We start from the raw sequence: 13,842 nt of genomic DNA, 5'->3' as shown, positions 1-13,842 counted from the left end.
CACCAAAAAAGTTTGAGAACCGCTGACCTAGGCACTTTAGAATGTGCTATATATGTAAATAATCTATGTATTCTATGCATTTGATGTATTGTATAGAAAGTAAGTTACGAAGACGTTAGCAAATAGGTATCTCAGTTTGACACCGCTAAGTCAGTCGTTGTAAGGCTACTAAACACTAGTAAAAACATATAGCGTGTGATATAATAATTTCGAATTTGATTTCTCTTACATTAAGTAAGAAAACTACCGCACGCCTGAAACCAACGATAATTTATAGAATTTATAATATCGTACTTAATAATTTAACTGCCTTTCAATCATGTATGAATGAATTTTATTTTTTACACTACGTCGCACATACGTACCAACACGATTGAAACCAAATCTGGTCGAATTTTGATCCTAAAATTTAATTTCCGATTTATAGAGTATTTGAATTACATTTGGATTGAATTGTCGTTATCTGAATTCTGAATCTAGTCTTCGGACAAGTGCAACGCGTTGATGTCGCGGCGTTATCGGGAAAGCGCGCGAAAAGCGGCCCTCGCCTCAGTAGCCTCGCGCCCTCCGGACGAGATGGTCGTCGCGCGCGCGCTCGGCCTCGCCGCGATCCTCGCGCTCGCGTGCGCCCACCTACCCTCGCACGACAACATACTGCGAATACAACTATGGGACGCCGAGGGATTGACTAGGGAGCCCGTCACCGCTGCGCCGGCAAGAAAAAAGTTGAAAGTCAACTTGGATTCGCTCTACAAAGCCATGCTTGAGGAAGACGGCGGTGAAGTTGGGAGATTCACCAGACATAAAGTGCGGCATAAGCGTCGACGGCCGCGCGAACTCCAGGAAAATAAAGTCCCGTGGCGATTTCATGAAGGGAACACTTCGTTAAACGTTATTGAGTATGAGGGCGATGAGCCTCCAGACTTGTGGTCTCTGGACAGTGCAGTGAGTGAGAGTGCTTACGTGAATGAACGTCCCGAGCCAGATCCACCGAAGGCTTACCGGCAGGAACAGGTAATGAGGAGCAAACAGGGTATAATACCCCTTTCATAGTTATCGTCGCCCGAGGTGGTTAATAGCCATTCAGGACTGATAGCCTCAGGCGTGCCTATTCAAGGGACCTTTTCAGTCACCCCCCTAGCGATGCGTTGATAAAAGTGAATAGCCTTTGTTTTTACAAATATTTTTTCTTGTGGGATGATCTTGATAGCGCTCGGGATGCGGAAATGAAGATATTCAACGGAGATTGGCTGTTATGTTATCTAGAGATAGGAATATCGTCGATTTTGTTGTTGCACAATTGATAAACACAGGTTTTTTTTATACCGCGATAACACTTAGCGATTCCATTTTCGGTTACGTTTAGTTATCACTCTTTAACCTCGGTTGGATAGTTGTTATTATCGTAACAACCGAATTCGGAGTAATAACTGGAATTATCTGTTCTGAGAAAAAAGCGTAATAACTAAAGGAAAATATATTGAAATAATAAAATATGCGGATGGTACCTATAATATTTATACTGGATGTAGGTAATTCAGGCAAAATAGGTATTGATAGGATTATTAACAAGAGTAACGAGAGAGAACTTAATGCGTATTCCACTTATTTATAATGCAAATTTAAGTGCTATTTTAAATCTGGGTAAGTATTACTTTTATTCCTCGATACATTGACACTAAATGTGTGCTATAATATTTGGGACGATTTTATTTTGTTGATGAATATTTCGCACATCGATACAATTTGATAGTGGTAGAGTTCGCTTTTCTGTACAATACCTACCTATACTTAGCGCAATTTCACCGTAAGCCCTAAAAACATAGCCCACCTAGTTATGAAAAAGTATGGAATACCACACCAACGTCGGTAGCTCAACGGAAAATGTGATACGTTTTTTCCCGGACAAGTTGTGATTTCGTATTTATTCCGCACATAATACGAGCTCTTCAAACCAGCCAAAATTTATCCAACTCTAACGAAAACAAATCCGACATCAAGTAAGACACAATAAAAAAACACGCATTGAAATCGTAACACCAGTTAAAATTTACATTTTTGATGAATAAATAAATTATAATGTTTTCTACGAAAAAAAACACCAGTTTAAATTCTTGAAAGGGCTTGCATACGTCATATGCTATGTACGAGCCCCGATGCATATGTTTTCGTCAGGTGACCCCATTTTTTGAGGTTCTCGCGTTTGTTCAAAACTAATGTTTTTGTTTAATAATTACTAATATTTAATGCTTATACTAATGTAATTTAATTGTATATGGTAATACTCTGCAATAACTAAATCCAAATACAAGAAATACCGTTTGTACTGAAAGAAAAAAAATAATGATTTTATATATTTTTTTTGACGGGTAGGATTACAACATATGTGAAAAGGGCTATTACCAGGGAAAACAATAGGGCTCTGCCAATGTACTGACAATTTTGTTTCGAGCCCATGCATGCAGCAGTGCTGTAAGAGAGGACAATATGATTTGTACAACGTTTTTGAAAAGTCCTTTTTTTCAGCAATAAAAGTCTTATGCAATTTTATTATACGATCAAAATAAACTACATTAAACATTGCTATTATGGTTCCCATTACTGGGTCATTATATGTTCATGTGTAAAATTTATTAAAATAAACAAAATTGTTGCGCGGAACTAGACGAAAACATATGCATCGGGGCTAGTAATTAAGTGATTGTATGCGTTATCTTTTGGAACTAGGAAGTGATCATAGAAGGTTGGTTACGCAGCTGTGGCCTAAGGGCCCATGATTTGTAACTGTCACGAAGATCATTAATACACATTACGTAGGTATTACGTACCTCCAATTAGTTGACTATGGTATCTTGTTTGTGTTTACATTGTAAACTTTACAATCGCAAGATAATCGGAATAAAACTACAAATCAAAAGTTTCGGCTATTATCTAATAACGTTACTAATAGAGATGTCTCTATTTATGGTACAATAAACTGTAGGGAATATGTAATACTTGTAAAAATAGTAGAGCCACATACTTTTGAAGCGTTGTTTTATCCGCTAATGTTGCAGCTGATTTTATAAGTAGGTACACCTATCAATTCAATCTTTTTTTGGTAATTTGTTATCTCCCATTATGCGTTAAAATGATATTAGATGATAGGTAGATCCCAGTATGAACTTGTAGAGATTAATGCAATATAATATATGCAGATAGGAATGTTAATGGCATTAAAGAAGACAAGACGGTCTTAATAATCATGAGATTTCTCAAAAAATCAATTACACGGAATTAAAACTCTACTACCATTTATGGAGATGATTCTAAAAAACTCGAACTTAGTAACTTCTGATGTTGCGTTGTTTACAGTTCCCTTGATAACCTTCGGTCTACATTATCAGATTAGCTCTATGTACGTACCATGCACACTATTGTCACTACCAAATTTGTGCTCAGTAAAAGATCAAGAACTAAGTGGTTCTCAATGAACTCCCAAGATCTAAAACAGCAAGCTAATAAAAAACTTGTAGAAAATAAACGCATACCGGTTTCTCAACCATACAGCCTGTATTAAAGTTCTTCATTTTTAAGTCTTTCACGATCACTATGCGGAACGGAAGAACATAATTATCAAGATCGGATTAGAACCGAAATCCCTTTATGTCCCTTTTATATCGTTAATTAATTTAATCGTGGGCATCGGTCCAAGTTTACGATTGCGGTCAGAATACTCTCTCAATACAAAGGATCTTGCGGCCCAATTCGAACTTTAAGATACGTCAGTTAATAGATCTAGAAAAGATATGGATTAGATATGTCAGTCAAATGTGACATTTCTTCAAACAAATACGTCACTTTTGACTCTGACACATCTAATCCATATCGTTTCTAGATCTATTAATTGACGTATATTAAAGTTCGAATAGGGCAGTTGGTTACTTGTAGTGAGAGGGATGCCCACTGAGGGGGGGATATATCAATGTATTAGTTACCCATCTATACGAGTACAGCCTGTATTGACCCACGCACAGTCAAAGAAATTAAATTCCAACCCATTTCGTACCTTGTCACAGTGATAATCAATATGAAAGTCGCTAGAGACCTCGTACTATTGTCACTTTGACAACGTACTAAATGGGTAGGAAATTAAATTTTATGTCTACATAGTGCTTCTTAACCTCCTGAGACTCAGAAGCAATTGTTTTGTTTTTGACATTGAAACCCTTAATTACACAATAAAAGGTCAAAAATTGTACGCAGGGACTTAGGAGGTTATGTACACCACACCACACTGCTTGATGTTGCGCGAGAGACTGTTTTGACTTCTTCTATCTATCGTGTCCACGACATCTGTTATTCGGGTTATTCCAAATGTTTGAAATAATAAAATGAAATACCTATCATGGTTCGCGGAATCATAATATCTCGTTACCTACGCGTATTTTATCATTTATATCATCAATTTCCAGAAAAAAGGCCAAGTAACCCTCGCGAGTCCCCCACACTGCATATTAATAAATTCGCAGAACGATTGAACGAGCGTAGGTGCTTTTTATATGCTTGACCTTTCCTGCCTTTGTGTTCCTATTGCTGAACGAATTCTGGCCTCAGGAAGGTCACAGTAAATGTGGTCTTTCACATGCAAGCTATAAGTTTGCCCTTGTAGTTCGAATTTGTGCTAGTATTTCTGTAGGTATAGTTTTCATTTAAAGTAGGTATTTATTAAGTTTTTCCAGTTCTAGGTTTTTTTTTATTATGGATCTATTACGATTTTATTCATTCGGAGCGATTATTTCTGAAATGGTTCACTTTAAAAAAAAGCACCCCACGACATCGAGTTAAAGTAAAAAAAAATCCTCCCCACTTTACGTGTAGCGGAGGGAAAGTACCATTTTTTTACATTGATTTAGGTTAATTCAAACTCAAAATTCTTTATTCAATAAAAACATGTACAAATGATCAAAGGGATGGGGCCTCCCTGTAAGCAAAATAAATGCTTGTGTTGGGAGACACCGCTCTTCCTTACATAGGTAACTAACTACAACTACATGGTAAACTATTCAACTAAACTTAACTAACTAGAGTAAGCGATAATACCTTTTCGGCATATAAATAAATAAAGTGCCTTACTCTACTAACAAAGGTTAAGCGTTGCGGACGAACATCAGACAGGCAGACGGATATCCTACGGGTTCCTAGTTTAGTATGGAACCCTAAAGCGCTCTATTCAGTTTCATAATGGTTAACTTATGGCGGTTGGTCTGTTAGTAAACGGAAGTAGAGTTCTGGCCACGGTAACCTTTATACGGCTAACTGTGTAGAGCCATGCAACGGAGCTATTTCATGATATAACTACGTTTCAGCTAACTGTTCAAGACAAAGTGTGGCAATGTCATAATTAATACCAAATTTCTATGAAAATATGACGTGACACTCCTTGTTCTATCCAAGTCAGTGCAAAGTTAGCTTAGACGGTGTTTATATTGGATAGCATAAGGCGAATGCTCTGTTAGTAAATAGCAATGTTCTGGCCAGGGTAACCTTTACACGGCTAACGGTGTAGAGCCATGCAACGGAGCTATTTCATGTTTTAACTACGTTTCAGCTAACTGGAATGTTCAAGACAAAGTGTGGCAATGTCATCATTAATGCCAAATTTCTATGAAAATATGATGTGACACGCCTCACGTTGTTTTATCCAAGTAGGTGCAAAGTTAGCTTAGACAGTAAGATAAGATAAGATAATATTTATAAATTTAAAACTTATCCTAATTTGATTTATACAATGGTAATTATACAATTTATACTTAAATACTAGTTCATTCAGTGTTTACTTATATTGGATAGCATAAGGCGAAAATGCTCTGTTAGTAAAAACTTAAATAGCAATGTTCTGGCTAGGGTAACCTTTACACGGCTAACTGTGTGGAGCCATGCAACGGAGCTATTTCATGTTTTAACTACTTTTCAGCTGACTGGCATGTTCCGAGTGTTTTCATCGACACGGTCTTCAATAACTTATGGAATTTCGTAGAGCAGGATGGTCATTCCTGTGATTCGTGTCAACTATATAATTCAGTAAAGTCACTCTGTATAGCTTGTTAGCCTTAAAATTTACACGCAATCCTATTGTAGGCAATATTCATAATAATAGGTATTTGTACCTAATGTAATCCCAGTCTGTCTGTTACGTCTTCATGCTTTAACCGCTGAACCGATTTAGATGAAATTTGTAAAATAATTATGCACTACATTTGTAACCTCTCGCCTGTGTATGATAAGGATTCTGCAGCGGTATCATGGTTGCGTTTTTATCACCTGTCATGTTATGCGTCACTTTCGCACTTACATACTTGTTAGAACGTGACGGGCATGGTGACGAATGATAAAGAGCCGACCATCTTATGGCTCTACACCATGGGTCAACGCCGGCCACTCCAAGGGACGCATTAATGCGTTAGAGGGAGCAAGTGATATTGCTATCTCATTCTACCGCATGGCTGCGTCCCTTGGAGTGGCCGGCGTTGACCCATCGTGTAGAGGACCCATTAGCCCTTCTGACCGAATTGTTAGTTACCATGCAGTTCTTTCGAGAACGATTTTAACTGCTCTATACAACACAGCACCTAACCTGGGTTAGAACCCACGATTTTTGACCACCACAAACATAATGAAAGGTAAAATGGTCCTTCGAACCGGTCGTGTCATCTTTTTTTTTTTAATGTTGCAACTCCATTTTGGATTTCACGGGCCTATAAATCCCGGTCTTTTGATAGGCTTGCGTGATACAGATCCAACACGCAGAAGCCCGTTTGCAGAGCTTTAATATCATGTAGAACGCCTGCTGGAACCCGTTCACAGGTACAACAATATTAGACACCCATGAAACGGTCTCAGCAGGCATTGGGACTATTGTAGAAAAAGTGAACAGTATACCTATATACCTTTATGTTGTTATTGTTAAGTAGATATAATAGAAAAAAAAAATCAAATTTTAAAAAGACTGCAAATTAATGCTTTATTTTATTACTTTTTTTACATCTGCCTTTTTTGGTTTATCCAAGCAATCGTGATTACAAAATATACTATGTATAACGTACCTCACAAATTCCAAATGTTTATGCACAAAGTAAGAAAATTTACATTTTCATCAAAGGATTGCGACAGATACGAGCTTGGGAGGGTAAAATGTAGAAAAAGCGTTTTTTTCAGCGGTTCAGGTCGTCGTAATAAATGAGCTAAGAATTTGCAATCCTTTCTTGCCAATCTCCTTCATTGTCTTCAATTGCCTTATTAATGTGAACGTTTTTCTTTGGATCCAAATTCCAATAGCAGAATAATAAAGTGCTCAATTTAATAGACCTACTTACGTATTTTAAACTTATACTTTGTATGTCCAGAATCCCTAGTGTAAATTTAATTTGGTAGCGTGACGAGCGTTTGCGTTATGACTATTTTTGTATGGGATTTCGACCAGCGCGCCAAATAGGACGTTTTGGAAACTCAAAATCCCATACATAATGACGCAAACGCGTAACGCTATCGAATGAAATGTACACTAGGGGTACACCACGATGGGCTTTCGAGGTCAGGAACTTGAATTAAACAAGAGCATTTTGTCACTATTAACACAAAAAACACGAATCACGAATGGAGGCGATCAGTTGAGAAAGAGGCTGGCTCAACTGGACTCGGCTGGAAAGAGCTGGAAGAAGCCGCTCAAGATCGTGACAAATGGAGAATTCTTCTGCGAGCCCTATGTCCCTAATGAGGGATAACAGGAATGCATCATCATCATCATCATCAACACAAAAAACAAGCCGACCCTTATTTAAGAAGAAGTCACCACCCCTTATTTGGCACGCTTTCAACATGCTGTTATAGTATGAATTATCTCAGATGATAGCTATGTTAGCATGTCGAGCACTGGTATGTTTTCCTTACCTAATAATACCATTTCCATCTGTGTCAGATGTTTAAGATGCATCTCGGATTTGACACTTGTGTTCGTGGCTGTAATATAGCCCTATGCGCGTAAGGATCCCGCGTCCAAACACGCCCGCAATCCTACATATGTACTTACTTACTTACTTACTGCTGTGGCGCAACGACCCGAAGTGGATCTTGGCCTCCGACACCAAAGACCGCCATGCTACTCTGTCCAAAGCCGTTTCTGTCCAGTCGCCGAGTTCGCTAAGGTCTTTCTGCACTAGGGTTTTTGCTCGAGAATTCCCGAGGCGAGAAATCTCGAGAAATGTGTCCTAAGTCGAGACGGGAAAAAAATATTCAATGCCTCGAGAACTCGAGAAATAAATCTCTTGTGATAAGTAAAAAGAAAACACGCGTATAACACATGATGTGTCTATAATGTTATGTTATTTAACTACCTAAATAAATGTTTAGGTAGTTAAATAAATATGAACAATGTTTTTATTTACATTTTCAGGTAGGAACCTACTTACTTACTTAATAAATTTATTACCAACCAAATAAAAAACTACCTTGATCCGTCCCCCATCGTTCTAGTTTTAACCGATTTTCATGTTTTGAAACTTTTGAACTATCATGATTCATGACATTCAAGTAGTGTCTTTTTATTGAAAAACGCTTTAAAAAATATTGTAACGAATTATAGAACCATGTAATAAGTGTAATAGCAAATATTACAAAACTAAATTACTATTGATAAATCAAATCATCCCGGTATATTCCTATTAGCAAAATATTACAATTTTAGCAGCTTTATTGTTACGTTGAGTAATTACGAGTAATTAATAGTAAATAGTAAAACTTCTGTAAGTTTTGTCACATCGAGTAAAATTTATTGACTTGAATATTGCTGCCTAATAAAATACCATATTGTGGTTTGTTTACATTTTGTTGAATACCTAAAGAAATACACTATAGTTTTGTTGTTGTATTTTTGATTATTGAGTGCAACATATGGCAACTAAAAATGCACCATATGTTTGATTATTGATCTCACCTACGATTCCTACGAGTCTGATTTGAAAAAAAGCAAAAAAAAAAAATAACATGGTGTTTTTGGAGCTTTCAAAATTTCTCGAGATACTCGAGAAACTCGAGAAATCTTGGTCGAGAATTCCCGTGCCTCGAGAAATTAAAAAGGTCGAGAAACCAGAAACCCTATTCTGCACTTCGTCTCTCCAGCGGTACCTAGGGCGTCCAGACGTCCTTCGGCCTCTTGGTACTCCAGAGTACGCCCTCCAGACTGCGCGATCTTCCCCCATCCGGACTACGTGCCCGAGCCATCGGAGTTTAGCGGCTTTCGATGTAGGTTTTCGCAAACCTCTACATAAATAAATGAAATATTTTTCTCAAATCGATGGCTGTTGTGGGTACTAAAGATATTCATTTCCAAGAACTCAGATAAAAATCCATGCTTATTACTAAAAATATGTGATGTGTGGATTTCGATTTCAACTAAATATACAAAGTCGCTACCAACTAGATCAAGCCGTGAGCAAAGTAAAAACGTGTAGGTATTGTATGTCAAACCTATTTAAATCACCGTTTCGTCGGCATTCAGCCCACACAATAAGTTTTTATAGTTATTGTTATTACGTCTACACACGGCCACTGCCCTTAAATGACGCATGTTCACAATATACTATAGGTACAAGTTAAGGTCTAACGGCCCAACTCGAACAATGCTACTAAGAGATCACTGCCTTACGATACCGATCTCTCAGACAGGCCTACTACCCGGCTTTCGCGGTAGCCCCCCAGATCGTTACTTCGTCACACTTTTACTTGATTATTTATTGCAATTTCTAGACCTATGTCTGATGCTGTATAGGTAAGTATACTTAATTGAATGTTCATGTGCACAATTTCATGATATTTTGGCATGTCGTTTTAAAATAAAAGCGTATCTGGGATTACGTGGGTGGTGGGTAACTCTTTATATATGTACCTGTTTTATAGCAAACTTGACAAGAATGCTAGAATTGATATTATTAGTATCTAATCTGGCCATAAACGGATACCTACACACTTTTTTACTTTATTCTAATGACATAAGCCGATAAAGTGTGTACAGGTTTATTACCGTTACTTCTTGCATTTTAAACAAGCCATTAACCAATCAATGATCATTAAATTGATTTACAACTTACGACAAAACCAAATCTGGCGCAAGAAGTCTTAATTGTAAGACGTATTTAAAAGCGTAACAAGATCATTAAGTATATTGTTTTGTAGATAAAAGTTCTAAATAATAATGACGCCGACAGTTTTAAGTATACAGGTTGGCCAAAAAATACTTACAGGTCTTTTACAAAATGTAGATACCTAATTAAAATGTAAAACTTCGATCATTAGTATCATTACTTACTAAAACAAAACGTACGTATTATCTTTAAAATGTTCTCCTTTAAGACGACCGTACTAGTGTCTTTTGAGCGTTGGCGTCAGCGGCCATAATCAGCGCTATGGAAAACGGCGTCGCTGCGCTGTTGCACCAAAGTTGCGTCGAGCAGCAGCCATACACCGTGAAATTTTAGTGGTTGTTTTCCCGCGGCAGGACGATTTGCTATCGGTAGTACTTTCGAATTATGATAGACAAACTTATAAATTAACTGTTTTCCAAAAAAAAAACAATACAAAAAAATTACCTAAACTCGAACAAGCGAAAAACAATAGTAACACACTAAAACTGCAAGTCGACGACAGTTCCCGATATTGTAAACAGATAAACAAACACATGTTACTTTTTTAAACTGTGTAACAGGCTAGAGTGCTTTACTGTTTGACAACTGAAATTAAAATTTACTTAGAATGTTCCTTCACGATTAAAAGTTGAAATAAAACCTTTTTATTAGTTTGATGATTGCCATTACGTCGTGTCAACTTTGGTAAATCGAATAATTACATCCTCTTCGCTTATTAAACTAATGTGATAACAGATCCTGTCAATGTCATCACTGCTATTTCTAGTAAAATGGATCGACATTACGAATATTCTAATTTAGAGTACGTCGCGATGGTGCAGCTGTACGCTAACTACGACTCCCACGCCGCCCGGCGACTTTACGCGGAACCGGACCATTTACAGTCGCTGCGTCTTCGGGGGATTTTAAACCCCCAAGTTCCACACGCACGAACAATTGTCGCCGCAACACAGTGGCTGCTTAACCACGGGCAGTTTCAAACGCCAGCACATGCACAGGGCAGAGGTGATTGTGTATTGAACGTGGCGGATTGCGGTTCGAACAATTATTGCGGTATCGGGAAGTTTAAGTGTTTGTTTAAGTTTTTGATCATTAAAAGCTTGATCTTAATTTGTTATGTTTACTATTAAGGATCTGCAAACTAACTGCACGTAAAATGTGTGAAGGAAAAATAAATGGAACTACTTTTTAGGTTATTTTGTTTCATTCACTCAAAAGAATTAGGTAGGTACTACTGCAGTGCTACTACTGGTGTTAGGTCACTTTCGAGTTTCGTTCGACACATTTATAAATCTGGCATTTCTTAACATTATTAAAAAAAAAGATTACACATCGACTGTATATCGATAGCAGAATCATTTCGTTGCGGGAAAACAACCACTAAAATTTCACGGTGTATAGTTGATTAGATGCTGACGGAAGACGCTAGTGTGAGGTCTCTCTTAGTTTTGATTTGCTCTGATACATAAACACACACACATTTGCAAACGTACATTATCAACAACATACCGCAGTAAAAAAAAACTTATTTTTGCGTCGCTCAGTATAAATGTCGTCTTGTTGTGTGTGTGACCTCTTCTTACTGTGCTAGTTGCTGTTACTAGGAACGTACGAGCATGTACTACAAGTTAGGATCTGTACATAAAACCTTAAAGATACTCAATTAGCAAAGAAATCTAGAATCCCGAAACTAGGCTTAAAACTTTCCTTAGCTCTCTTTGACGTCGCCTATTATACGTAATTCAATTATATTAAAGCGTTCTACTTTGTTAAACTTAATATAAAGAGCAATTCAAGAAAGAACTAGGTACTTACTTATTATTTCTCTCTTTGAAATTGTTTTGCCCCACTACACAACAACGAAAAATAATAAAATTAAAAGTAGTTACTTTCCTTATTAATGTATAATTTTATATGTCAAATCTTTTTCTGTTTAGAATATAATTGAATGGAATACATTTATTCACGTCTATTTCCAAAATTATTAACCCTATTCTCATTCTCGCGCAAAAAAATCTTCTGATTGATGCCTCATAGAGACGCGAAACACGTGTCTAGTTTTATAGGTACTTTTGGTGGTGGTTAGTTGTATTTATTTTAGCGGTGAAAGGTTGGCAACATGGATTACGTGTAAAAATATGCAAGTAAACGGGGCTACTAAGGGCCACTCCACCTAGCGTCTCCCGAGCGTCGGCGTCTAGTTAACTCTATGGCTGCTGCTCGACGCAACGTCGGCGCAACTGCGCAGCGACGCCATTTTCCATAGCGCCGACTAGACGCCGACGCTCAAAAGTCTAGTGTGGGGTCTCTCTAATTGACTCATTAGTTAAACTACGAATACCCAATACACTTTATTCCATTCCTTACAGTCAAAGTTATTATTGTTTCAAAACGCCCTAGTTGAAATTGGCACATCATTCCACATCAAAGTAGCTTGTACCCTAATTGAAACGTCAGCCGCCTTGGATGCGGTTTCTGGTACGAATAATTGAATACAACTATTAAAGCCTTTATGGACGAGCCGTAATGATCACTTGACACACTAGATGTAGCATAATTGCAATCCCGCTCATGGTCCCTCGTAATTTCACATGGTGATGGAATAGGGTTCCGCCGCGCTAAGTTTTCACGCCAATGGCTACCGGCTCGATTCGGGAAATGAATTAGAGACTCACTAGATATGAAATAGTAAAGATATGTGACGTTCCACTTCAAAAGGTACCTTATGGCCGCTGGCGCCGCGATTCGGGAAATGAATTAGATATTCACTAGACATGAAATTTTAATAGTGAAGATATGTGACGTTCCACAAAAAAAGGTACCTTATGGCGGCCGGCGCTTACGTCGCATAGCGCCGCAACAATATTGGGGCGGCGTTAATAATAGCGTAAGCGCCAACCGCCATACGGTACCTTTACCCGTGGGACGTCACATATCTTTACTATATCGTATCTAGTTAATGTCTAATTCATTTCCCGAATCGCGCCGTACGTCAAGGCATTCCCTTCCCTTGCATTCAAACGTGATAGGGCTACTATTTAACTACCTACATTCATGTTTCAATCAGTTATGATATGATTTATACCTACTGAATGAATACTGAAATTAAAATTCATAAAAGTGGCAGTGGCAATGCGTCGTCCATGGAACTCGATTCCCCACCAGGTTGTCTTATCGTAAAAGCAGGCTTAATTATTCCGGATTGCTCACAGCTTAACGCGCCGCTACTGAAATATGGCTAAACTTCGCGTAGATTGTGGTGAGTGCAAGTGCTCATATGCACCTATACGATACATAATGCGTGTTCTATTATGAGGTAATCTGTAAGTCGTAAAGACGTCCAACGCGTAAACTTGATTGATGGTAGCTGCTTAACAATTTGGTCAACTCGAATGGGCTTTTCACAACCTTTATTTGACTGTACGTGTCACGTTGGATATCAAATTTTATGGCTTGATTTTGAACTATACCGGGTGTGGCCTGCAACATGAGCAAATAATTAAAACATAGATTGTACTCCTCAAACGGTGACACTTTTGTTCAACAACTTTTAAAAATTATGAAGTATTTAGACTCCCTATTTTTCGTATAAAATAAATATTATCTTCAATGGACGCCATCGCCACACCATATCATTGTGATTGACGTTGCTTGTCACGCCTTA

General features: G+C 37.8%; 1 protein-coding gene across 1 annotated transcript in view; it reads left to right on the top strand.

Annotated features, from left to right (window-relative positions):
* Positions 1-474: 474 nt before the first annotated feature.
* The window catches only part of LOC134669913 (probable G-protein coupled receptor Mth-like 14), a 129,817-nt gene continuing 116,449 nt past the window's right edge, over positions 475-13,842 (top strand). Inside the window, exon 1 of the mRNA XM_063527530.1 lies at positions 475-1,014. Coding sequence (XP_063383600.1) covers positions 505-1,014 — 510 coding nt within the window. The 5' untranslated portion in view covers positions 475-504. The remainder of the gene's footprint in view (positions 1,015-13,842) is intronic.

Source organism: Cydia fagiglandana, chromosome 13, assembly GCF_963556715.1.
Source record: "Cydia fagiglandana chromosome 13, ilCydFagi1.1, whole genome shotgun sequence".
Taxonomy (NCBI): Eukaryota; Metazoa; Arthropoda; class Insecta; order Lepidoptera; family Tortricidae; genus Cydia; species Cydia fagiglandana.
This window is presented reverse-complemented; position numbering and strand designations above follow the sequence as displayed.